The sequence below is a fragment of the Pygoscelis adeliae genome, unplaced genomic scaffold (assembly GCF_000699105.1).
Source record: "Pygoscelis adeliae isolate BGI_AS28 unplaced genomic scaffold, ASM69910v1 Scaffold7, whole genome shotgun sequence".
NCBI lineage: Eukaryota > Metazoa > Chordata > Aves > Sphenisciformes > Spheniscidae > Pygoscelis > Pygoscelis adeliae.
The window spans coordinates 494,963-522,432 of record NW_008825268.1 but is presented as its reverse complement, the minus strand read 5'-3'; the positions used below and the strand labels follow the sequence as shown (position 1 = coordinate 522,432).

At 40.5% G+C, this 27,470-nt stretch overlaps 1 protein-coding gene across 2 annotated transcripts in view; it reads left to right on the top strand.

The window, feature by feature from the left end:
• The first annotated feature begins 6,961 nt into the window (after positions 1 to 6,961).
• UBE2F (ubiquitin-conjugating enzyme E2F (putative)) overlaps positions 6,962 to 27,470 on the top strand; it is an 87,366-nt gene continuing 66,857 nt past the window's right edge. For both annotated transcript variants that reach the window (XM_009329637.1, XM_009329636.1), the window contains exons 1-3: positions 6,962 to 7,091; positions 16,969 to 16,998; positions 19,534 to 19,599. In XM_009329637.1, the coding sequence (XP_009327912.1) occupies positions 6,974 to 7,091; positions 16,969 to 16,998; positions 19,534 to 19,599 (214 nt within the window). In that variant the 5' untranslated portion in view covers positions 6,962 to 6,973. The remainder of the gene's footprint in view (positions 7,092 to 16,968; positions 16,999 to 19,533; positions 19,600 to 27,470) is intronic.

Below are 27,470 nucleotides of genomic sequence, written 5' to 3'. Positions count from 1 at the left end.
TTTGGTGCTCTGCTTACAAACTGGCCACAGTGATGCACAATTATTGACTAATGGGAAGCCAGCTGTTACTGCAAGAACTCTTGAGATTCCCTCTTCATATGACTTTAATAAAGCTGCGTGTGGCAAAATGCTCCGATATTGCCCCCATGACCACAATGAAATTACAGCGACCTGCTCTTCTTCCAAATGGCTTGCAGCAGACGCGAGTCGAAGTGTGCGGGGGGCAAAGTGTTACATGTGACAATGATCTCACGTATCTCACATCAGTGATATTTACTTTTTCTTGGCTACATGGATATGAATTAGCAGCTGTGTTACTGCAAGCACCATTGCTATAGTTACTGTCACACAACATCCTCTTCCTTCTGATACTCCAAAGCCAGTTTCAGGTCTGGTGTGACAGGTCAGTCTCTAATGATTTCAGTCTAAAAGCGGAATGCTCTTGTTTAAGAGAGGGAGGGGAGAAAGCCAACACAGGTTAAACCCAAAGAAGCAAACAAGGTGGTGGAAAGCAAAGACTATTAGTGAGCACATTTTTTGCCACACCAGAAAGCCCTGCTTGCTCACCGGCTTCCTTCACTGTTTAAACACTGCAAACTGTGCGATACCACGTTGCTTTTATCTTCATACTTAAAATCAGACCCCTTATCTAAAAAGAGTCTTAAAAACCAGATATATCCTTAACCTGCCCCTGTTTTAAGGCCTAAAACCGTGTGGCCTGCTCCATTAAGGTCTACTCTCTCGCTTTTCTGTAGGCAAAATGCATGATCCCAGCTGTCCTCGCTTGCTGAGCACTTGAGTACAAACACAGAACTGGCATCTCTTTGGAGATCGCAAACTCTGGGACCGAAATGTGAGCAGCAGGGACTTCTACTTTATTTTTCAGCAGATAGAATGTGTCTGGATATAGAGCTAGAGTTTTTAAAGTAAGAGCATAGAAAAGCTGTGTTTAGAGAACCCATGAGGGAGTTAGGATAATGGTTGGTTCTCTTTGTTCCTGACAATATGAGAACTTCCACAATTGCTTATTAAGGCAGGAGCTGATACTTTAACAAAAAGCAGACGTCCTCTGCTTCGATTCCAGCAGACAGATGTACATGTTAAATAAAAGCACAAGAAAAGGACACAAGAAGACATAAATACTCTTTAAATGGTGGCATAATTTAAATACAAGATGCTCGTTTCATCTTCTTTAGCTTTAAAACCTCACAGCTGGGTAATGGAAAATGGCTGGGTAATTGCCTGAAATCCAAGAGAGGAGACATCTTGGTCTTGTTTGCCACACCAGGTGATGCCTACAACTGCTCAAATTCTTGCTATATGAAACATGAATTACTTGCCAGGTCACAGACACAGTGATGAGAAAATTAAATACTCCATCATGTGTGCATGAACTGAAAGTGGGTTTTAACTATTAACAATTTTCAACCACTCATTAGTTTTTTTAAGTACTAACTGATACAGAGGTATAGATATAACATTATGAAGTTACTTTATAAACTACTCTTGCCAGTGTTTATTTCCTTAGGTGCTGAACCTTTGAGACTCTTGCCTCTTCAGCAGCACCTTTGGAAATAGCTTGTTTTGATGCCTCAAGCACGTGGTGCAGTGCCTGATTTGGGGTATCCACCAGGAAAGTTTTCACTGGAGCAATTTCACTGAATTTGCCCCAGATCAGCTGGTACCTGTGTAAATCAAGGTTCCCTGTACGCACATTGTATTTCTTAACATCCTGGTCTCCTCACTCTTGGGTGACTGAGAGATCAGCTTCAGGAGTAGCTTACACTATACTCCTCGAGCCTAAGTGATAAAAGGAGGTGAGAGAATGAGAAAAACAGCTCGTCAAACACAAAACAAAAGAAGGAATAAACATGAGGTGAGAAAACGTGGCAGTGGGAAGTGTGTGCGTGTGCCATGTATCCCTTATGATACATATTTTGTGTATATACAACACATTCACTTCATTTTTCCCAGACTAGATGTTGTGTGGGTAGAGAGGGATCACAGTAAAAATAGGAGACTCTTGCTTCCGGTAAACAGCACTGCCGTCTCTCTGTCTAGACTTACACCACCGTCTGAAGAAAAAGAATAACCGGGCCATGGGTTTAGATTAATCTGATTTTCAAAGACTTTTCTTCACACCGTTGTAAACTGAAATTGTTATGTAGTTCCAGAAGGTCACCGAACATTGGATGAATTTCGCTCATCGCTAATAACAGGAACTGGCAGAGGGTGCAACGAGTCCTGACACCATTACAGCCTGCGCTGGACAGTATTGGCTTGGCTTTAATTAGTCTTTAGAGGAGGCAGCAGTTTGTTGACAGCACCTTTATGAATTGGCTCATAAAAACTTTTTATTAATCCCAGCACAGGTCACAGCGACCAGATACTAACTGAACTGCTGTACTGCAGAAAAAGGAAGGCGATACCTGAAGATAATTACATAATTACAAATAAAATAGAAGCAGATTTCTTGACCTTTCTAAAGAGCAGCTTAGCTGTTGTTAAGGTAGGGCATTTTAAGCCTCACTAATAATAACGCTGTTGTGACTCTGGCCTGCTCACTGAATTTTGGATTTTAGTAGTGGGTAGTGCCCTTCAGAAGAGAAAAAAAAAAATCAGCAAAAGCAGAAGATACGTCAGTATCTTGAATATTCAAACTTGTATTTCCAGGACGTTGCTATTAAAAGGCAAACGAGCCAGGAAATACCAGTCCTGAAGTTGACTTTGCAACCTTTGTTTGCCCCCGTATGCCCCAGAAGGCTTTATGACGGGATCACGAAATTGTGTTGTAGGGTCCGTAGTCCGCTGCAGAGCGTGAAACAGCTGCAGTTTATTGCTGTTGAAAGTACAGCTATCCACAGGCCACCTTCTTGGTTCCTAGCTGCACCGACATGGGAATCTAGAAGCAGAATCACAGAGAGGCTTTTCTAAGACACTTGGCATCCGAGTCGCTCACAAACACAGTCCCCATCCACCTGGCAAAGGAAAAGGGACCCGCTGCCGTGGCACAGCCAGGAAGGAGGCAGGCGGCGAGGTCTGAACAGACAGACCCTCTGGTGCGATGTGCCCCGCCAGGGTCCTGGCTGTCTCCTGCATCTCTACAGCTATCTGATGGGCTCATTTTGAATCAATATGCACTTGGATTAATCTATAGTTAGAAAAAAAACCTAGGATTCAGTGTTTTGGATAATTTTTGAGATTATTTTCCTCTGAAGGTTGGCAATTTTTAAACATCCCAGATGGTGTCTGTGCGGCATAGCCATGGAGCCAGGGTGGGAAAAGGAGGACTGCCATGTTCACTGTTTCTAGCCATCGTCAGCATATATACACACATCGGGTTTGATTTTTAATTCCTCTCTTACCTTCTACCTGCTGAAGCCAGAGAGCGGAGAGCAGGTTTTTCTAAACAAATACTTTTTTTTTCTTCACCTTTTGGTTACAGATTTTTCCAGCTGAGAATCATAGAATCATTAAGGTTGGAGAAGACCTCTCTAAGATCATCGAGTCCAACCGTCAACCCAACACCACCATGCCCACTAAACCATGTCCCCAAGCGCCTCATCTACACGTCTTTTAAATACTTCCAGGGGTGGGGACTCACCCGCTTCCCTGGGCAGCCTGTTCCAATGTTTAACTACTCTTATGTAGGTTAGTACTACTCTTATATGTAGGTTTCTTCATGTAGGTTGTGAATTACAACAAGCAGCTGCACAGTTATATGTTGTAAATGACTGACAGGACTTCCGTTAATCTACTTCAAAGTAATTGGGAATAGGAATGTTCCTTGAATTCTTACTTATTTTACTGTGGAAAAAGTCCTGTCACGGAGTTTGCTCTTCCCTTAGATTTCATGGGTTTTGGTCTTGATCCTTCTTGGTCCTTTGAAGGAAAAATGATTCTACAACTTTTCCAATAGTCTTTAAAATAGAGCAAAACAAAATCAAAGCTAAGCTACAATGAGTAACCAGTCATTTAGGAAGATGTAGAGGGCTTAGACAAAGAGGTACTATTTCCGTCAGTCCTTTCCTCTCAGGACAAGAGCTGCATTTTTCTCCAAGTCAGTAAATTCCTTCACAGTGCCAGGAAGGCTTCTGGGTATTTGTAGCCGAGGGCCGGAGTTCCAGTTGGTGGGACATGTGGGTAAGACAGAGCCTGTTGGAGAAGGGAGAGGGGGAGGCGAGAACGTCCTTGAACGCTCACTCAGTTTGGCAAGGAGGTCTGACTAGAGCTGGTGAGCTAGGCTCGTGGTAATCGGGGAAAATGTGATCTAGTCGAAAGGTTGAATTCGGGGAAGAGACAGTGGGATGGTGTAGCCATACGTTTGGGTTAATACCCAGACTGTAGTCTTCATCGTACTAGCCTGATTACCTTGTATAAACAGCGCGTGCCTTACAACGACCATGCCCTTGAAGAAGAACTAGAAGACTGATAAAAGGGGAACATCCTGCCCTAAAAGGCGTTGGAGGCTAGGGGATTGCCAAAGAAACAGGCACCGGCGGTGCGGGGCAGGGCGGCCCCCCGCTGCCGGCCCCGCTGCCTCCGCTCCCAAGAGAGCTGGAGAAATCCCGGGGCTCTCTTGCCCTTCTCTATAAATGAGCACAGCGCCCCTCCCTCCCCTGTCTCCGCGGTGTCGTGCGGTGGTAAAGCCTTACTTTCCCCATGCGGTTAGCAAGTTTTGGGTGCTTCCTTGCTGTGCTCCATTGATGAAATTTGGGGTATAACTGGAGCGAATCATCTCTTTTCCCCACTGGTCACGCTTCTTTTCGGTTTCCTAGATTTCTAGGACAAGCAGTGAGGAAACGGATCTATAAAGGTATTTAGGTATTTAATTCTCATTGAAGTTGATGTCATTTGGACTTGGCACCTGAAAGGGTTTTTTTTGGGAGGGGGTTGCCCGGAGTTTACGGTTTTTCTTTTCTATTTTTTTTTCTTTTAGGACCCTGTGTCATGACTTCCCTGACTCCCCTACTTCCCTCCTGCTTTTATTTTTTTTTTAAACCAGCTGTTGTCTTTCTCTTCTCTAAGGAAAAAAGCACTGTTTTGTCTGCTTATTCTTTCTTTCTCTGGGGTAGTGGGAGAAAAAAACCTACGGAATATTTCAGTTGAGCAAGCGGAATTTACATTTGCCCTGAACTTTACCTTTTTTTTTTTTTAAATCTGGATCTTGAAGCTAACACACATACTTGTCAACTTCAGAGAACTTGACCTTCTTGTAGATCTTGCCAGAGTTTCGTACTGTTAGGTACTGTTGTGAAATATATGCTTTCCTTTTTTTTAAACCTTGTTACTCACTTAGCTATTATGTTCTTCTGAACATCCAAGTGTCATGTCAGTTGTTTCATTTCTCCTTCTTGCCCCTTCACTGGCATTTTGGTGTTGGCTTGATGTTTGGTATAAATCTGTCAGCTTTCTCACAACCTTGGGAAAGCAATAGGGCTGTCTTTGCAGAGGTAGTGACTAGATTGGCAGGCCGGAGGCGTTATCTCTTGTTTTCTCTGGGGCAAGAACAAATGAAATTAACAAGCAAGTAACTGTAACTGCTGTTGTAATGGACCTGTTAAACTTCGCTTCAGGGCTTGCTTACAAGAAGGAAAGAAACATCAAGACACAAAGAGCTGAAGCTGACAGAGATAAATCTTGTATCGAGTCTTGTCATTTTATAGTGTGACTGTCGTCATCTCAGTGGCTTACTGGACCTTACCGTTTGCCTTATGAATATCTCGGCTGATTCTCCATTTTATACTATGAGAGCTGATGTTACCTGAGCATCTGTTTCATGTCTTGGTAACTGCTGCATCAGACCTGTCTGGTCTTCTATACAAACTAGTTCATGGAAAGTGCTGACTTCTTACAAGTTTTTTGCCTTGATTTTGTTTAACTAATTCATATGACTAAAGGATAAACATTTCTCCTACCATTTTAGTGGTGGTGGGGCCTAAAGGGAATGAATCTTGTCAGGATTATGTTGGTTTTGGCCAAAATGTTAAGAAGAATGAGTTGCCTTCAACTAGGAGTAGTGTCAAAATGTATTAAGCCATGACAGACTGAATGTTTTGGTTTTATGACTTTGGCATTCTGTCCACCTTTTATTGTAATTTATTTATCAGTGCAGTTATCTTCTATAGTGGAGGACTGACACAGCAAAAAATCTCTTCATTTCAGTTATCAAATCTCCATATGTAACTTTCTCCACTGTTGCTTTGCACTGTGAAGAGTTACTGTTGTGCAGCTGCATAGATAATTGCACTATTTGCAGTTTAAATCCATTTCCTTTCCTGTGTCCTGGTAGTTGACTGAAAGCTTACTTCCTAGTGTTAGAGAATTGTTCCAGTAACCCCTCCCCTTTCTCTCTTTTTTTTTTTGGCCAGCCAAAAAGTAGCTCTGAATATTGTCATGTGAAGTATGGATGAGAATGGTCATAGCAGGTTGTCTGGCCAGGGATGTGGCAGGGGTATTTTCACAGCAATTCTTTTGAAGGAGCGATGTCAAGCAGTGGTATACTGCGGTAGATGGTGCAGTGAAACTGGATTGTAAATGATGATGAAAGTCTGACCTTTCTCCAGCAAAATTGAACTTCCTCTTGGCCTAATGTACTGTAACTCTCTCAGTATTCACATCTGAAACAAACTCTCATTCTTCAAGTACTCTAGGCCATCCTCATCTTTCATCGCAGTCATTTTAACTGTATATATCATATTCTTTGTTTGACTGCTAAGAATATGGTGATAGATGTTGAATAAGGAACTAACTGTAACTTGTTTTTGTACTCCCCCCCCCCCCCCCCCCGCCTATATGGTTTATATATGAGAGGAGAGGCAATGCTAGATTCCAGCCAAGGGCTTTCTGTAAACAAGTCCTGAAGAACTCTGGAATTCTGTCTTTTTTTTTTCCCCCCCCCCCCCCCCCAGTGCTTTAGTTTTGGTAATTGACTTTGTTCTAATATTTGTGTTCTAGATTGAAGACAGCAGTAATGCTAACTCTGGCAAGCAAGTTGAAGCGGGATGATGGTGTCAGAGGACCCCGTGCATCCAATCCAGCTTCTGATTCAACTCGGAGGGTGTCTGTCCGAGATAAATTACTTGTTAAAGGTGAAAAGAACTTCTGTTTAAATATTTTGGGATTTACAGTTTGCAGATGTGTTGCCAGTAAACAATATTAAAATAATATCCAGAAGTATTTTTAAAATTGCTTGTGACTTATCTCAGGATTTATACTGTAGGGTATATATTGGTGTACATCGCATCTCCAACATCCCTTTGCCTGTAGGACGCTTATTTTCACTGAATAATGCAAAACGTAAAAAGCCTCCTCCTTACTCTGCTGAAAAATTAATCCATCATTGGGAACTGCGTCATCAAACATTACGATAAAAAATTGTCACATAAGTGTCACTAAATATATAGGGGGAGAATATCAGAATTGACTTGATAGGAAGGTATTTTTTGAGCAAAAATGTAACTGCCTGTGACAGGAAAGAAAGTCCTAAAAGCAACATTAGTGTTCCAGTGGTCTTTAATTGTATAGATCAGAGGCAATAAAGTTTAAAAAGCTTAAAAAAAAAAAGCAATGCAAAGATATATTTTTCTTAGGCCTGGAGTCATCAGAAGTTGATTATGAAGTAGTGAATAAAAAACCAGCACTCATTTTTGTAGTACAATGTGGTCTGTTCTAGGAAGGCTACTGTAGGTTGTTACTAGCTGGCTTTCAATTGGTGGGGAAAAAACCCCCCGAACTTTTACTCTGTGGCAGTTCTGGGTAAATGAGGTAGTTTGTGAGACAATAATTAAACTATTTTATAGTAAAATCGGGGACAGCTCTTTATTGCTCTTCATTTTTTCTGTAGTGTAGATAATCTTATATTTAAAAATCCATAGGTGCTGACACTTTGCAGTTACTATGGGCTTAAACTCAGGTTTACTCCCTCTGGTAATAGTTGAGTGTTTTAATGCTCGAGCTGTGCAGCTTGATCTAGTGGCAAGGAATATGTTGTTCAGGTTGATTTTTCTGCTAAAAATGATCGATAGTGAATATACTACTGTTGATGTGGAAGCTGTCACGGTTAGGATTCCTGCCAGTCAAATGAAATGTGCTCATTTCCTGGTCTTATTTCAGAATGGCTTGAGACTGACAGTGGTGTATTTGCCGGAATGATATCGCCTAACCATAGTGTTACATATGGCTTTTTCGAATTTGGGTAGATTCTGCCATATCACTGTATAGTGGAGCAAGGTTCCACTGCAAACTGAGAAGTGCCTCAACTAGACTGTAGGAACATTATGGTCACAATTTTCTCTCTTTGCATTGTTCTAAGGACAGGGAGTTTTAATTCGCTTTGAACCCTGATGTGATAACTTGCAAAGAGGTTGCTTTAGACTTCCAGTTTGGAAATCCTCAGTTAATTCCAATTCTGAGGGGGAAAGCTATCAGGCAAGAGGAATAAGCTCTTTAACCAGGCTAAGCTACAAAGCCAAATTACTAAATATATATAATCTGAGATTTTCGTTAACCTACAAGTGTAGACTTGAGGGGAAAATAGCTGTGTAATATAAATACACTTCAGCTACAATGCCTGGTATAGTGTAAAGTGCCATAAGAAATTTTACTGTACCCTTAGAGTAATTGTGTTTCTCACTTCTATGACTAAAACCTTACCGATGTCTGCAGGGGAAGAAAAGCATGTAAGCTATGGAAAATTGGTATCGACATTGTAATTGCTATGGCTACCATTAGCAAACCATTGCAGACTAAGTATTGAATGAGTTGAGTCCCAAACTGACAAATGTTAAAAGCAGGTCACTACCGGCATCCTTCTGACAAGCGTGTTGGATCGTGATCTGATTGTGTGTGAAAGTTGTATCATGCGGCTTTCCCAAAAGAGTTGTAGGAGTGGCTGTCAGTCTGGTTAGAATGGTTTCTAGACCGAAATGGTAACTGACAGTAGAAGTAGATCACTTTGGTATAACTATGCTGAAAGTGAAGGGAAAATCTGGTAGGTAGTCTGAAAAAGACTTGTTGGGGATATTCTCTTTTAAGGTACACTTTAAACTTAAATGTAGACCATTCAGTTACAAAAGTTTCTAGAACTTGCTCCAGCTCTTAAAGCTAGATCAGCTGAAGCAGCATCTATGACGTTCAGAGCCTGAGTGAGGATGGACTCGGGATGTTGACAGGTTTTTTAGGTCATGTCTAGATCTGCAGGAATGAGTTTGATAGGGAGTGAAGACTGCCTGTTAAAGGTGTGTATACAGCGAGGATGCCTTTTACTGCTTGATTGTGTGAAACTGTAAGAGGCTATTGTATTAGACTTGAAACAAAGTTGGTGGGAGCTTGTAAGAGTAGTTGTAAGTAAAAGTTGTTACTGATGTTTGTTTAGGCTGGAGTTATCAAACAAATGACAGTTGCAGAACGGGTGAAAGGCTCAATCAGGTCAATCTCCTGGCAACTGTGAATTCTTAAATAATCTGTTCTACAAAAAAGAAAAGAAACGCTGGCTATCAGTAAGGGAGGAGGAGGAGATGAGAAAAGGCCTGTCATGTTATGTCCTTGTTTGCCCCAGCAGTTGTGCTGAGGTTGGTGCTGGTTCAGTTGTACCTCTTAACGGTGTTAGTGGTGGTGGTTTTATTCTACTGTGTAAAGCCTCTGAGTTGAAAGAACAAGGGACTGTGGTGACGTACGTTAGAAAGCTCAGTGATAGCTACGCTCTTTCTGTAGCACATCTGGATCCTTTTTGGCGTCAAATAAGTCTATAGCTCCTGAGTCAGTAGGAGAACAGCAGGCAGCTGGTCTGTGCAGTGTCCTCCACAGCAGCTTAGACACAGGGTGGGCTGTCCTGGAAGCTTAGCTGAGGGTGATTTTTGGCACAGTACCCTAAAGCCCACCCGACCCTGGGAGCTGGAGATAGCATATGAGCCAAGGTCAGGTAGCTATTCACCTGCTCGAGTGATGATGTGCTGGAGAGATACTTTCCTATTCCTGATCCACAGTAAATTGGTGATAGTCTAATAAATTCTGCAGACAGATGTCTGCCAGTTTTACTAGAGGTATTGCCCAGACACAGACAGTGTCTGGTTTTTATCTGGAGGTAAATTAAAGACAGCCTTGTTTGTGTTGATAGAGAGTCCCGTCCAGGGAGGCATTATAGGATCTCTGTGAAGGATGTGTTGTCACACTGATAACCCTGCAGTCCTCAAATGTATTGTGTATGCTGACTGGTAAATAGATCAATGACATTTTGATTATGGGGTAGATGGCTGTGACCCCAGCCAGTGATAAGTGTAGATGATGCTTACAAACTTTTAAAAATTTGGCACAGACTGACTAGATACATCTCCTAACTGATATTGTCTTAAAGTAGGAAAAATAAGTGATAATTTAGGTATGATCTTAGCTATTTGCACCATATGGATGAGAAGAAAACTCAAAGTTGGCATTTGAAATCCTTTTACTAAAACTGGAAGTATGTGAGCTATCAGCTGAGTGTTGTCAGGTGCTGTCCTTGGCTTTAGTGATGAGTGCAAGTTAAACAGGCTTTTTTCCCACTTCTGTGAAAAAGTTACTATTAAAATACTGGTGCCCTTTGTTAGTTTTTCTAAGCTGTGCCTTTGATTACTTACATGTCTCGTATTATTATATATTCAAATATCAATCATGGCTCAGGCCACTGTTTTGTTGGGTTATTTCATGGACGTATTGTGAAAGGAAAAAAAAATCTCTATCCCTAAAGTTTTATGTAGGGAAGTAATTCTGAGACAGCTGGATATTCTCTTCCAGTCGTTTTTCCTCTGGGGTGTTAAAAGTTATGGCTGCTAAACAGGATTTGGTTATCCTGTTTATTATTATATCAAATATTATTATTATTTGATAATCCTGCTGATTATCTCAGAAACTAATGGAGCACACTTGGGAGGTTAGCAGGGTATATGTGTCTGGGGTGAGGAGCATGGTAGTTGTTCTGATCTGAAACCCTGGGAAGTCGCAGGAAAACATCCACCGCTTCAAAAATCACTGAGGGCACAAGTGTCTGAGGGAGTGGGAAGGCGAGGACTAGTAATTCAGGCTTGACACTTCTTGGAGAGAGGCTTTCTGGCCAAGAAGGAGTGACCGAGCAGTGACTTACATGTTTCAAGACAAGTCAAACAGAGGCAATGTGAACAACTGGAGAAGGTAGAAAGCAAATACTGATGTGGGGAGGAGGAGCAGACAGAAATGGTGCTTGAAGGGGCTTTGCTGCCTCTCTGGCAGGGAGAGAGGCTTTAATAAAGCACAACTTTGTTAAGAGTTCAGTGTGAGTTATTCTTGCATCTCTGTTTTCACTGAATTTTCAATGTAGGCTTAGTTGGAGAGTAAGGCCCTAATTCTGTAGACCTAGTACTAAAGTTAAAATAGAGCAAGCAGTACACTTACTTTAGTGGCTTTCAATTTGTTCTGTGCTGCAAAGGCAATTTTTGATGCTGAATTCATCTCTAAGGGGGAACTTAATGAAGTTAGGAATAGGGGCCACACAACTGCTCCTGCAGAATGCTCTGAGCCATGCAGTGCTGAACTTGAAAGGGATATCCTTTCTGAAAATTTGAAAGGAGCTGAGGACAAGTCAAAGTACTATTAAGTTTAATATTGTACAATGAACGTGACTACTAAATTGCATTAAAGATAAAGAACATGCCAGGATGTCAGCAGTAGCAGCGATGTATATGCTTATTGATCACAAAGGTTATCCCTTGAAATGCCTTTTTTATAGTGCATCTAAACATCATTCAGTTTTATATTACCAGTGCTGTTTAGTTTGATTGTGACAGCTTGAAATAACTTAATATCTAAGAAAATGAGTTAGCATTGTTTATTCCTCAGTTGTCTTCAACATTTATGGGTTTTACAACCAGATTTATGTAACCAGAAAATGTTTCAGGTGTGCATTTGTAGAAGGAAGTGGGAAACTGGTCATAAAAACGAGGTAAATGTTCATTGTAAGTAAAAATGAGGAGAATCCACATATTTGCTTTCTTCAAAACTTGAGGTACGGTAATATCTCTCCTCACAATAGTAGGTGAAGAAAATTGAGAAATAAAAGAATACTTTTTTTTCTTGAGAATTAATAAAAACCTTCCTTCGTTAACACTCCTGAAATTACTTGAGGCATTGTTTTGAAAATGTTGCATTAACTTCTGCATATTGCACAACTTAAATCACAGAAGCATTTCCTTTTCAGTGATGCTTCTTAGCCCCCTCCCTCCCCCTCCCAACTGAAATGAAATCCTTTATTTTGGAAGAAGACAGTGGAAAGCTGCTTGATGAATGAGTGATTTATATTTATTAAAGAGGAAGCTAATAGTTTACACTAAAATGCTTGCAGCCTAACTGTGATAGATACTGTAAAGCCAAAAAGACTCAAGAAGAATTGAAGCTAATTTGAAAAATTATTACTGAGACTTTTTCCAGGATTTCACTGACAAAGGGAGGCCTGGTTCAATGTATTGCTTCACTTCTTACGCCTCTGATTTTCAGCATACCTGAAGTATGAGTTGATACATTGCAGTGTTAAGAGATTTCCAACCACAGTGGCTTTTTCTAGTTTTTGATGTCAGGATAATAAGTTTTGTAATAGTGTATAGAAGCTGAAGCATGTGATTTGATAGTATCTTGTTTAAAATAAACATTTGGATGTGGAAGGAAAATACACATCTCTTACTCTATCGAAAAACTTGCAGCATTAGGCAGCTTGTTTGACTTCTAATACTGCTACATATGGTTGTACAGTTCAGAGGAGCTAAGTGCTATAAAGATAGATGGATAGAATTAGGAGGCAAGCAGCATTATAGTGCTAGAATTAATACTTAGAAAATGGAGTTTTTGTTAGAGTGTCAAGGTATTTATTGTGATCTCTAGCAGTCTTAAAGATGCACATTAAATAGGGGACCTAAACAGGAGAGGGAGGCTTTTTGGTCAAAACCAGAGAGAAGTAAGTATTGCTGTGGATGAGAATAATGTTTGTTTCAGTTGAGGAAATAATGCTTTCATTTTGTGTACTGAAAAACAAACTCCGGTGGGAAGCATATGGCCTGGCTCTTTGTGGCAAGGCTAGTAAATAAAGCACTTCTGTATTCTGACTTGTTGAGTTGGGGTGGGGGAAGGGGAGGGAACAATGTGATTATAGTCTGTGCGTTACTGAATATAACATTCACGTGGGTCTCTCATAAACCATATGCCCATACACACGTCACGAGTGTGTGTTCCTATTTCTGTCCTGAGAATTGTCATAGGTAGGGAGAGTTATTGTTTGTGAAATCATTTATAAATAGCTCTGGTTGCTTGTGTTAGGCTTAGCTTTCCCCTGTTTTATAAAGTTCCTAAGCTGCTACTGAGACATAATAAATATGCATTCAACTCTTCCAAAGTCTGTGTTAGGTTTAAGTTTAATCCTTGCCTTTTTATTCTTTTTATGGTTTAAAATAGCATTTGGAACTGTTCAAGCAAGTGCATACTGGGTCAAGAGCAGGACTCTGCAAATATACCTGCCACTAGGGTGTGCTCCTGCACCAGATCAAATAAGGTTTCAGGAACACCAGACTGGCTGGTCGGGAGCTGGTCTGGGCTGACTGCACCCAAGTTTGTTCCCTGCAGAAGCTCTGGCATGTGTCTGTGCTTACACTATGGCCTTTTGGACCTACCTGTGAGGGCTCATCAGCGTGGGTGCAGGGCCTTGCAGTGCAGGTGGATTTGCTGCTTCTTGGCAATCAGCCCTCTTGACTGCGGGAGGGATTCAGATGCTCCACAGTGTTTCTGCACCTCTGCTAAGCTAGCGCTGAGCAGGCGTTGACGAGCAGTGGTTTCCCGTTGAAGTTCTGGAGTGCTTTTGCACAATATTTCCTGAAACTTGGGTTATCCAGTTGTTTGCCTCGGCATCTTAAGGAACAGTGAGGTGCGGCTGTGAATTGAGACACAGATACTAATTATCCACAAAACATTATGAAAAGCAGTCAAATTGGATTTTCTTTACTGTTCAGCTGTAGTTACAGTCATTTTTTGCAAGAGGAGGTCAGAAAGATTGTGAGATTAAGTTTGTTCTTTAAGTGAGGCTTTTGGAGCTCTTGGAAATTCAGTGCATTTGGAGCTCTAATTGTTGCTTCTACATTTTGATTATTTACAAATCTGTTAAACCATGCCAATATGTTGGCAGACTGCACAAGGGCCATTTTCTTATGGAGAATATTCTTGTCAGTGGTATTGCTTTATGTAGAAAATACATACCTTAAAACATCAGAATCTTAATGGAGCTTGAATGATGTGGTCAAAATGTTTGCAGCGAAATACAAAAATTATTTCAATGTCAAGACTGTCACTGCCAAAGAGTCATAGAATTTGGAAAACTCACAAACACTGTAGCTTTGGCCCATTAAATGGGCTAGTTATTGTTAATCACCAATGTTTATATGGCTCAGTTAATAGTAACATCTGTTTCCTTACTTGATGTTACTTTAAAAGTTTAGATTATTGAAGCAGGTCTCTTTTTTCATCTTTATAAAGTTGTTTTGTTCTTAGTTTCAGTGGTTTGTTGCAGAGTTGATTAGAAACCTTAATTTTGGGGAACTTGCCTTTGTTTACAAAGCTTTGTGTGGATTACTTATAGCCTTCTCACGTCTTTGCACGCCTTCAAAGAAAGAGCACACTATTTAATACTCATGGGTGTGAGCACCTTTGTTACCATGTTTTCACAAGAAAACCCGCTCATTCTTGTGCCAAGACAAAGGGAAACATGGAAGCGTGAATGTATTACAGCAAATTTTTCACACTTCAAAGGAACTATGGCGATCAGTAAACTCTTTACTGCACCTTGCAGGAGGCAGAAGTGAGGTCCCAGCTCACCAGAGCTGCTGCAGCCTGGCCATTGCTGGGTTTGAACATGCTCTGTCCTTTTGTGTCTCCCTTTTCTCTGCTGTCCTTTTCTCAGAATTGAAGCAAAGGGTGGGCAGGATTCATTAAACTGAACAACACACAAACACAGGAAGCAATAAGGAAAGCAGTCAACACCTTAAAATAAGAGCCACGTCCTAAACTCTACCCTCTAGTGAAGATTGATAGTGCTTCCCACTATGAAAGGCTGCTGAGTTTAAAGTGAAAGGGTTGGGGGAATAGTCTTACAATGGGTTTGTATAGCTGCAGCCTTCAGTAGTTATGTCTTGTCTTTTTTTTTAACCAGAAAGGGAAAGTAAAAATAAAGTCCCTGATTACAGCTGAAATTACATTTTTGGTATATTATAAAGACAGTACTCTTTGAAAACTTTTAGTAAAAGTGTGCCCCCAGTGTCATGTGTCTTTCAGTGCACAACTTTGGTTAAATCAGCTGTGGCTACTCGAGTGCTGCAGAGTGTGGGATTTTAAAGAGTGCAAATGTGAACTTTTTAGGTAAGTGTGAAACACAGTGCTTCTGTTTTGGTGGGGTTTTCTCTCTTGGTTTAATAGGCTGCAGATGCAGGGATACCAGAGTTGTGCCAAGCAAGTGGGAGGTGGGAGTCAAATAAGCATCATGCTTGCTGCAGAGACCAGCCAGGTTTGGTAAGCATGGATGCAAGAAGAGTTCTGGGGAATTAGCAAGCTCTTAACGGTGATGAGATCAGTTTGGATTCTGTGCCAAGAAATTGCTCCCCACATCTTAAACTGAATTACAGTTTTCTTTAGACACATGTTTTTGAGAGTTGGTGATGAAATCTCTTACACCTTGTTGTTAGCACAAATAAATGAGCTGTGTCTGTGCAGACCAGAAAGTGAAGTTAGAAATCAAGTGGAAAAAAACACTACAGAAAATGCAAGAATATATTTGATTAGGTTTCCTAGAACTTTAGAAGTAAAAGAGGGAGGTATCTTGATGCATCTCATTCATACTTATGTGAAATACAGGTAGTTGAAAGTAAGACTTCAGTAAAATACACAAAAGAGGGAGAAAGCAGGGGGTCTTCCGGAGAAAGTAGTGTGGCAGAGAAAGGGCTTAGGAGTAAACTTCTCTTCCTAGGAGCTATGCAACTGAATCAGGTTACTTCCTTTCTTTTATGAATAACTTTTAAGTTTTATGCATGGGAAATACAATAAATAAAAGGGAATCTTAACTGAACAGGAGTGTGCATCTATAGCAAGCCGTGCTCTGAGGGAAAATATCCAACAGGGACAGGAGCAAAAAATCTTAACACTCTGAGTTTGTTCAACAGTGCAGAGGTTGGGGGGAGGAGTAATGCAATGGATGCAGTTGTTTTTATCATTTCCCTGTGCGTGTTGCTGTGCTGGGTGCTTGAAGTGAAGGTTTGTCTTTCTCTGTTCTTTCGGTGCTCTCAATGCTGGCTTCTGCAGGCAGGACAACATCTCGTATGACAGCGCCACTGAAGCAGGGTTTCAGTAGCTGTTTCCAAGCGTGCAGTATGTGGTATCGTGCTTGGAGGCTTCTCCACAAAAGCGGTGCCTAACCTGAGGGAGTCCGTAGCTGATGGTGGGAGAGCACTAGCAGTTAGATGCTGGAGAGTGGTGATGCTTACATAGGCTGTGAACCTCCTGTACTTGTTTTTATTATTGGACTGACACCCTGATTCTTGAGGTTTTTCTGTTCTTGTGTTTTGCAGGCTGTGGAGTTATGGCTTTCTGTATTTTAGTGCTTTATGTAGACAACTTTGGAGGTTTGGATAATGCCATCTTTTGAAATGCCAGTGCTCTGTGTATTAGAAGTCCTGGCGCTTCAGTCTTGGCAGAACTGAACCTCCTAATCACAGTAGGATACGTTTGCATTGTCTGTAGGGCAGCTGAACATTTTTAGTGATGAATTGCGTGGCTTAAAGAGAAACTTCAAGGTAAACCTCCACTGCAGCTTAATTATATTTTTAAGTGAAATTTGATTTACAGGGTGGTTTAAATCAGGTCTGCCAATTTGGACTTCAAGAATGGCTTTATGCTTGCATAAATAACAGTATTTTTTTTTTCTTTCAACAGAGGTTGCAGAACTTGAAGCTAATTTACCTTGTAAGTATAGCATTTGATGGCATGCATTTTATGGGGAAAAGGACCATTGAACTGAATGTTTTGACTGAAGTATGAATGCTAATGATATTTGTTAACTCTAGGGAAAGCTGTGCAAAACTCTGCCACTCAGGTTTGAACAGGTTTTTTTTGTTGCTCCCTCCTAAAAGGTTGTGGAGAGGTGGATCTCTTGTTAGTGTCCTTTGGAAGCAGTATTGATCATTTGGCTCTAGGATTTGATTGGTGGTGGAGTGGGAGCTTCCCTCATAAAACACCCAAAAGGTACCTGGAACTGAGGAGTGCATTTACTGCCTCATTTCTGTTTTTCCTCCATTCTCTCATTTTCGAAACAGGAGATGCTGTTTTAGGGGCAGAGCAAATAGCTCAGTTCTCCGGAAATATATTAAGTCAGCCTAGTGCTTTTTCACTTCACATGCAAGTTGTAACCTGATGTGTTTGTTAATAGTGAGAATACTAATGAAAATTTTTTTTAAAAGTAAACCATATTCCTTAAAAAAGCAAGATAATGTGGTTTTAGGCCTGGAATCTAACTTGTATGTTATACTAAAAGTGGAAAATATTAATGGCCACTTTAAAGTAGACTTTTAAGAGCACGGGGTAAGTGGCTTATTGCTTCTAAAGCTGAGAATAGATAGTTAAAAATCAAAAATATGTTTTCTGCTCTTTAGCTTTAGAAAACCTAGTTCTGTAATGGACAACAAAACACAAAGCCCTTTTATAAAAGGGAGTAAAGTTCTTGCTGCTCTGTATTTGTTGCTGAGGGTGGATGTTGACAGTGAAGCTGAGTTGTTGCTGAGCTCCCTTTCTTTTCAAGCATTGACCAGAACAGCATCATTCTACCATGAGTTCTTGGAATACAGGCAAGCCCAACAAGTTATTGCCTAGTAAGCGCAGAGGTACATTCAGAGCCCATCACTTGCTCTACATTAACTTCCTGTGGTGCACGTTCCTGTTTCAGAGTAATCTGTTTTCCCTGCAAGGAAAGAGGCATGAGCTGCTTGCAGCAGACTGAGAGTGTACGTGTAGGTTATTACCATGCTCTGTATTCACACTGTCTTGCTCATGTGCTTATCTTACAAAGAAAAGCAGTGAATATTCTCTCTGATTATGCTGGCAGGTAGCTCGTGATGTTTCTAGTCTTTCCCCAACTAAGGGAATCTTTGACCATATTTTTTTCTCTGCAGGTTAAACTTCTGAGTGCTGCTTCTGATGAGCATCTTCTATTTGCTAATGTTTCTAAATCCGGGTCAATGCTCAGATCTCAAAAATCAGGCTTTTCAGTGTACAGACTGCCTGGTGGGAGAAATTACAAGGGGGAAAAATACAGAACAGAAGCAGCAAAAAGGAGGGCAGGAGAGGCAGTATTTGACTCTTCCTTTCTGTATGCTCTTCATTCTTAAAGACAATTATAGAGATTTTACACAGGGTAATTTTAACTTTTGTTAAACTTTATGTAGACTCTTCTATAGGATAACGAACACCTGAGAAACGTGTGTCAGGGTTTGTAGTTACTACAATGCAAATGCATTACTAGGATTTGTGTACAGTTCTAGTTATTTTTTCAGGCAAATAGGGTCTAGATCTCTGATACTATTTAGCTCCTTGACTACAGAAAAAGAACAGCCAGCGTGATGGATTAAGAAGCTAAAGGCTGCATAATATGGATAATATATCCATGGATATGGCATCTTCTAGTGCCAGCTTGACAGCTTGTCTCTGCCATAGTCAAGAAAGGCCAATGTTGTGCATGGGAAGACATCTTAGTTTGTGTCATCAAATGCTAAGGGCTGTTATGCTGTGAACTTGAAACTAGTCAGTGCTTTCAGTTCAACAGATTCATCAGATTGATGTTTTATCTTTTCACACTGGTTCTTCATTCTCACTATTCTCCTTAAATTCATCTAGTCTGAGAATAAAAGCATAGTGTTTGGTTTGTAATGACGCTCTGTAACCTTTGCTGTTAATGTGAGTAATTGGTTGCGCAGAAGAAACTTGTTCAATATGACAGCTGAATGGAGACTTCACTGGCTTTTGGATGAGGCTTTCAGTAAAGCTTGTATCTCATTATACCTTACAGGTATAAATAATCCTTTGTTAGCATAGGGCTGTGGTGGCATGACTTCTTGCAGACTGCAGTGTATGATCAAATAGTAAAATACACGCATTACCATTAAAGAACTTGTAAGGAAGAGATGCTCATTATGTATGCTGTCATCTTAACATGTAGCTAGTATATATACAGAAGACCAAATTCTTTGGCATTTTAAGGTCTTTGAGACAGCATGGTTTACTGAAAGGAAATAAGCTTCCTCACAGCTCAAAGAAGTGAAGTCCCATTACTGCAGGTGACCTGTAACTGTATAGGGAAGAGGTGCTTAGAGACAAAGTATAGGAGGAAATCACTTGACTGGAAGGATTAATCAGGGAGTAAATTTGGAGAGTATGAAAAATTATATATTTGCTTTCCCAACAGTGGAAAAACAATTGTCTGATGTAAATTATTCTTTTCCTTTGCAGGTACATGTAAAGTGAATTTTCCTGACCCAAACAAGCTTCATTACTTTCAGCTAACTGTAATCCCAGGTAATTTTTTTAAACACGTTACTTTTGTTTGTGTGTGTTGGTGTTGAGGAAACGTAGTTCCAAGAATTTGCTCAAGAATCCAATAAACTTTCTAGTCAAAGAAAGACTGGCTGTAATACAATGATTATTTTATAGGGGCAGTGGAGAAACTGGGCTGGATTTTGAGAACTCTATTCCAATAAAAAGGCCATCAAAATTGGGCAGGTTTAGGAAGTATTCATGTCTTGTTTGCTCACTTTGATTGAAAACATTTTTTTTCCTCTCAGCCAATTTCAAACCACCTTGTTTTATTTGCTGAGAAAAATCTTGGACTATGTCTAGAGAAATTACTCTATTACAGCTCTGTTGCATATTTATTCTTTTCTACTGATTGCTTGAGTCTGCAGAGTTGAAAAGGTAGATGACATGTAACACTATGGAAAACTTCAGATCTATCCATGTCTGAAGATGCTTAACAAGTAGGTGTCTCTTAGTCTTTGAATATTCAAGTATGTGGAAATTAGATCTTTTATTATTAATAAAACTAATGTAAATATATTTTGAAGCTTCTGCTGGCATACTGTTCAATAAAACAAAACCTCAGGACTACGTTTTCACAATTTATCATTTCCATGTAAGTTTCTTAATAGCCATCTGAAATTACAGAGCTTGCTCACATGGCTGTCCATTTTAGAATAGAAAGTTGTGTTTGTGTTTAAGGGATGAATTTGCATGGAAGATTATTTAAATTTCATACACACTTATTTTTGCTGTATGTTACCTTTGAGACTCTGTGCAACTATTTAAATGAGAACATTGATGTGTTCAGTACACTGAATTGTTTGAGTTAGATGTGCTGAGATCAGGATTTCCCTGCCAACTAATTCTTGTAGATGTATATTTTCTGTAGATGCTTATTGACAACAGAATTCGGATGCAGTATGGCAGTCACCCTGATGTCTTACCTATACAAATAATGGTTTACACTTAACAGGGTGATAGGAATTTTTCTGATAATCCAGTATCTTGAAGTCAAACGGGCGCTAGATGTCACTGTTGCTGCTTATTAGCCAAAATCAACTAGCACTGCCTCGGCAGTAGAAATCTTGGGTGGTCTCTGTTAACGTGTCCGTTCATGTGACTCCTTTTTGTGATGGAAAAATGAGTAAGACTGCCCTAGTCGGTGTAATAAAAAATAAATGCAAGTGCTATTATAGAACTTTTAGCCTCTCATTCTGTGTAGATGTATTCACGTTTACTTGGTGAGTGTTAGTCTGCTTGCACCAAATGTCATTCATGAAGTTTATATGATGCTGCTTTATTATATTTTGGAAATGAGTTGACTTTACAAGATTATCACCGTGCGAGTTAGCGATGTGTTGAATATGAAGCAATGATAATATGAAGCAATGATAGCTTCTTCATACTAATTCTAAGGTGTCTAAATACTTAGTCATTTTTTTTGTCTGTTAAGTGCTGTACAGCAAGATGTTGCAGTCAGAAGACAATCGTTGAGCGCAGAGCATGGTTTTTGTGCTAGCTTCATTGCTGAAATGATCTTGGGAATGAAATGATCTTAATTAACATTTTGTTACTCTAAATATAGCTGCACAGCTGAAGTCTCTGCAGTAGCAGTCTGACCGAAGTAAACATCTATTTTCAGCTGTGCATAATTCAGGTGCAGAATCTTGTGATGAGCTACAGCTTAGCACAACTCTTTAAAGGCAGAATGTAACACATACCAAGAAAATCTTTGCAGCTTTCCGATTCCCTTCATTATTGAGGTTTTTCTTTAGAGTATGCTAAATCTTAGTTTTCTTTGGAATAGCAGAGAGGCAGCTAAGTGGCTGCCACAGAATTTTTCTGGCTCAAATGGTCCAAAATCTTTGCTTGAGGTGACTGTTTTTGCAGTGTCTAAACAATGTTGCATGGATCTTGACAGTCCAGAGTAAGAGCCAGTTTTTCTTCTCCTGCCTGGAACTGTCTTTTGCATTGAGGAGCTGAGTTACTTCTAGAAATCCTGCTCATACATCTGGCTCTTAAGGGAGTGCTTTGCAAATATCTCTGCAGCTTTCCGATTGTGGAACAAGAGCTGGGCTCAGCACAGCTGCAGGTGCCAGGGAATATCTAATTCCACCTTGCAGTTCTCACTGTTAGGACCTATACACTAAGTGTGCGTAAGCCAGGGTTGGTAGTCTGCACAGCGAAGAGGTTCTTGCTGGCTCACTCCTTAGGGTTCTCAGTTTGCTTATCTGCAGTTACAGAGATTACATCCTTCTATGACAGATCTGTTACAGGGGTGCTAATTATTTTATATTCATATTTTATGTTTAAGTTCTCTTATATTCTGATTAACGTTAGAGCTTGAATTCTGTAACCACATTTTTATAAGGAATCTTACAAGATTCTTTCTTGTAAGAAGTTTCTGCAAGTAGTCAGCTGTCAGGGTACCATGAAGGTACTGGCCGAACATGTTTTTTAACACAGAAATGCCTTTTGCAAGTCAATGTTCTAGCCTCATGTTATTGACAAAGCTTGTTCTCGGGTGCTTTGTTTTATGCAGTTGTTTTGAATGTGACTGGTCTTGAAAGGACAGTGAAAGAAGCTTCTTCAGGTTTTCACAAAAAGACTAATTTGAATAAGAAAATAAACTTTACCACCAAGCAGAAATACTTTCAGCTCCCTTGCTCTGTACTTCTCATAATAACCTTTCTTAGTAAGTATTTAATGTCACAAAATTATCCTGGTGACAGTGAGCTTTAAATTAAAATTAATTTGTAGCAAATCTTGAGGGTGACTGCTTATTTCACATAAAAAGTTACTTGTCCTCAAGAAATTCTGATTTCTTTGTTATAGCTTTCTGCAGTGCACCATGAGTGGATATATAGTAGCACATGCTAGAAAATGGGTAAGACTTAGCTTTTACTGCCACAATGGACAAACTGTGTGTTCCCAAGGCAGATACTGCTGGCTTTCTCTGTTGTCTGAAGCTTCTTTTTTCCTTTTGTCATCTGAAACAATCATTCTGTCGTTGAAAAATGCCCTTATGCCACCACTTGCCTCTGTTCTTATTTTTGTGCTGGTATCTTATTGGATCAAAAGCTAGGAAAAATAAGGAGATAGGTGCTTACAACACGGGCAGAGTCCTGCCTGCTGCACTGATATTTGGAGCACAAAATTGGAAGCTGAGGCTTGAAACATGGTAATGACCTAGAAAAAAAAGGTGAGTTTAGATAGCATGCACATTGAAGAAAACTAGAGGAATATGCAGAGTTAATGCAATTTTCCTGCAGTTCCCAGACAACTGGGGTAGTTTGGGGTTAGTACGATTATTTTAGAGTCCCATTCTTCAGGGAATTAATAAAGAGCCTGTTTTCTGTTTTGTGTGTCATAAAATGACAAACGTCAGTGAGCATGGCTGAACATTTCAATGCTGCTGATTCAAGGAGCTACTATCAAAAGCACATCCTTTGTGGCCTGTCCTAATTATCTTGCATTTTCTTTTAAAGTGATAAAATAATTTAGTTTGGTATTTTCACAGCACTTTTAGCCATCAAAACACCTTACGAATGCAAACTAAGATTAGAGTCAGGTTGTTGATAATGAAACTTGAGACTGAAATGGTAGGGATGCTTGCTCTGTTAATACAGCTTGAAGGCATAAACTTAGGCAGTAGGAAGAAAACTGGAGCTCAGACATACTCTCTTTTTGCAAAAGTCTCGTCAGTGGCCAACTTCCTAATTTATGTGCTAAAGCTATTTTATTTGACTGTGTTATTTATAGCACTTTCCTCACTATTAACTCTGCCAGAACTTCAGTTTTTCCCACCACTGTTACATGCCTAAAAAATTGAGGGTCTTTGTCCCTGTCTGAGTGTTGTGGGACACAGGGAAGGAAACTACCATGTGGGAGAACCTATTTACTTGCTTGAGATGCCATAAGATGACTTCATCATGAAGGCTTATCTTGTTAATACATTGCAAGATTTCTGGCTCGGTACTGAGGCATTTCAGAGATATGAATTTTTAATATACATTTGAGTGAGTGATAATGTGTAGCATGCTTTGTTGTTGTTTAGCGAAAAGATTTACAAACATCAGGGAGAATTGTAAAAAAAGGGGGAGGAGGGATGCTTTACTCTTCTGATCTGGTAAATACGTCCTTGCTTATTTTATAACAGAACCAGTAGGGTACCCAGTGCACTTTTTGGTTAGTGGTAGCATGGACTGATGCCAAGGTAAACCCAAAACATAAAATGAGAAGTTGTAATGCAACACAGTGAGTCTCCCTCAAAGACGAATCAGTACAATCATGTAAGTATGTGGAAGTGTCCCGCAGTGTGAGGTACAATGCCTAAAGTGCTCTAAGTCTTCCAGAGATTTCTGTCTTACATAGAACACAGAAAAACAAATAAAAGAAAATGGACATAATACATGAGGAATCTCTTACGGCCTGTGGAGGTGTTGATACGCGGTTAGAAAGTGCTTCAGCTAATCTAACACGTTTTTGCAGTGAAAAAAGGGTGTTCTTTCACCGCCTGGTCCTGTTACTTCTCTTCCGCTGACACTGGTGATAATTTAACCCCTCTGCACACCAGTTCATCTTGGTAATCCTGCAGGAAACTGCACTCTTTTTGCCGTGATGGTTTTATATAGAGAGAAAAGGCTTGCCCCCTTCAGCTGAGCTCACCTTGTCTGATTTCATCCTGCACGTGGGCACTGGGAGTTTCTGCTGTGGCTGGGTAGAAGTGGAGCTATCCTGAGCTAGGTCTGTGTGGCGAGGAAGAGCAGAGAAAGTGAACAACCGTTCAGCCTTTCCACCCCTGCCCGGTGCATCTCTTGAGCAATGTCAGAGTGATCTTGCTGTCTGTGCTTGGAGTTGAGGGCCTACCATAATGTTCCTGCATGCTGCAGAGGCTGTGGGCCTGGTGTTTTCAGTGTGCAGAGAGATGTGGAGCGTGGCTTTTCTCCTGCTGCTTGACTGGCGGGAATCTGACAGTCTTTTGGCAGATTCTCTTCTCTCTTGGAGCCGTTCTCGAATGTGTCTTTCAGACAACTGTATTACAGTGAGGATTCATTAAACCTGAGGATTTTCTTTGACATAAGGCACATGTAGATACATCCATCAACAGGCATCTATTTCACATTAGCAGGGGTGGAATACGAAGAGCTGCTGCGCACTTCACTCCAAGTCCGTGAAATCAAGGAACTATTGAATTTAAGCCAAGGAAAATAACTTTCTTCTGCTGGACTTCCTGAGCAGCCTTAACAGTGTTGGTGTTTTTCCTTTACCTTCCTGTACTGGCAGCAGGCTTCTCCCTGTGCAAACACATGTGGGCGTTTCATGTGATTGCTTATATTGGGAAGTGATAGCTTGATAAGTGCTTGTAAGCCACAGGGCAGTGGGGAGGCCCACGGAAGGCTTTGAGGTACACGACTTGCACTGTAACAAACAGTGTATTCCTGTATGGTGTTACTTGTTTGTTTTAGTACGATCACTGGAAGACCTGTGTGTCTGATTCTTTCGAGTGTGGTTCTAATGAGAAACGGTATCATAGATGGAAATAATGAAAATTCACGAGACTTGGTTAAAAAGCTATTATAATGTGCTAGATGGTGGATAAAGTGCAGTTCACTGTGTCCTGTAGGGTACCTTGGTGGTGCTTGAGCTGTTTGAACTTCCAAGGGTATATTGGACCATTTTCCTAATCTTTCCTTCCTGGAACAGTCAGTGCCTGCTTTGAGTGTTTTGCACATTTGACAGGGAGTAGTTTCATCAAAAGGATACTGGTATAACTCACCTTTTACATCTCATTCTTTAGAAATGGCTTGCTTTACTGATTTTTATCTCAGTATATTCGAAAACAAAAGATAAATGCTTTTATCTTGCCTTTTTTTCATAAAAATCAGTGCATGTGCATTTACTTTCTGGTAAAGTGTAGCGTGCCTGAGAAGACTGCTTAGTAAATCAAACACACTTCAAAATTGAATTGGAGTGGAAATGGAGAATGTGTTCGAAAAGCATATGTTCTGGACAGGTTATTAAAGTGAAATTTGCAATGGCTAAGGCTTGCAGCTTTGTGCTGCACAGTTCAGTGTGGAGGCAGCTGTAAACGTTACTGTGTGTGGTGGGGAAGACCAGCCATGTTCTGTTTTCATACTTGGTGCCTATGCTGCTGTTGCAGTCCAAAACTTCTGATGCTGTTCATGTGCTGAACCTGTCAGTGGTCTACACAAGCTCCTGGGAGAAGCTGGACCATGATGTACTTCTCAGCAACTCTTTTGCTGTTCTGCAGGCACAGGTCTTTTGGAGTGGCATGCTGGGTGTGCTGTGCAGTTGAGTCTCATCTTTGGCAGCATCAGCTTTTACTGGCTCACTTCCCTCTACAACTGAGGGTTTGTGTTATTTAACAGGGTGATGCCCTCTCCTTTTCAGTAAGTCAGCTGATAGAAGATTGCAAAGAGGAGGAGAGTAGGAGCCGACTACTCTCTTGTGGTTATGGCAGTTACAGTGTGGAAGCTACAGGCTTGTGCTGACAGTGGTGAGATTGCAGTATGGAGTGAAACCTGAGCAAGTGGATGTGGTGCATTGGTTGGTAGGAGAAAATAGAAGGTTGTGCTAGATCTGTGTGGGGACTGGAAAGGCAGCAGATCCAGAAGACAGCATCCTGAAAGAGGATTTTCATGACCTATAGTAGAGGAGCTAGTTTTTTGTTGTTTGGAACAAGCTAGATAATAAGAAAACTCTTAATCTTTCTGTAAACTATGGATTGCTTCACAGAACTTTCCTTTGCAATGTTGGTTTAAAAAAAATAAAATGCTGTTATACAATGATAGCCAGCCTTCCTGACCTTCAAGCCTTCACCATGGCTGTACCATGTGATACAGAGAGCTAGAGTACTTGAGGTGGTTTGAGCCTGAGCATTCCTCAGGTGTCCCAAACCCCCAGTGTGGGTTCGGTACCTGTCTGTTTCCCTTTCTTAATGAAAAAACTCAGTAATGGCAATGTCAGACAGACACATTTCAGATCATTTGCAAGCATTTCAGCTTCCAAGGACAGCCATCTCAAGAGTTGCAGGCTGACTATTATCCTATTATATTATCTCTGGTTAAATGCAACTATGTATTTTCAGATGTCATATTTTAAAATTTAGCCATTTTAATAATTCAGTATTGAGTCTGAGGTTGACAGAGGCAGGCAGATTTTCCTAACTGATATATCATCCTAAGATAATGACAATAAAAGAGCTAACTTGCTCTTTTATTGTACACTCTGAAGCATGCTCTTGCACACCATTATTCATAGTACTCGCAATATGTGATTGCTAGCACAAGTCTGGGAAAATGTGCTAAATCCTGCTCCAGGATTTAGCCTGCATTATCAAGTGAAGTATGTATCCAGCTCATTCCAAGGGTCGGTGTTGTGGTACTACATGCCATATGGCTGATGCGTGGCAGAATTTTGTTCACACAGACGTGAAAAGTTCAGTCAAAGGTTCTTCTAGCTTGGTTATTGCCTGGTACTCTGATCAGAAAGGTGTTTTTTCCAGGGTCACTCTGGGACTGTTGACTCTTCTGACTTAATCAATTTCTGCTGTAAAGGTTTTTGGGAGTGGGGGAAGATACTATGTTCACACTGTCTTTGGACTAGGACGCAGCTAGTGTTATGGTGTAACTAGGTTAAGTATTTGATAACTGTCCTGGTTTTGGCAGGGATAGAGTTAATTTCCTTCCTAGTAGCTGGTACAGTGCTGTGTTTTGGATTTAGGATGAGAACAAAGTTGATAAGGCACCGATGTTTTAGTTGTTGCCAGGTAGTGCTTACACTAGCCAAGGACTTTTTAGTTTCCCATGCTCTACCGACTGAGAAGGCTGCAGGTGCACAGAGGGCTG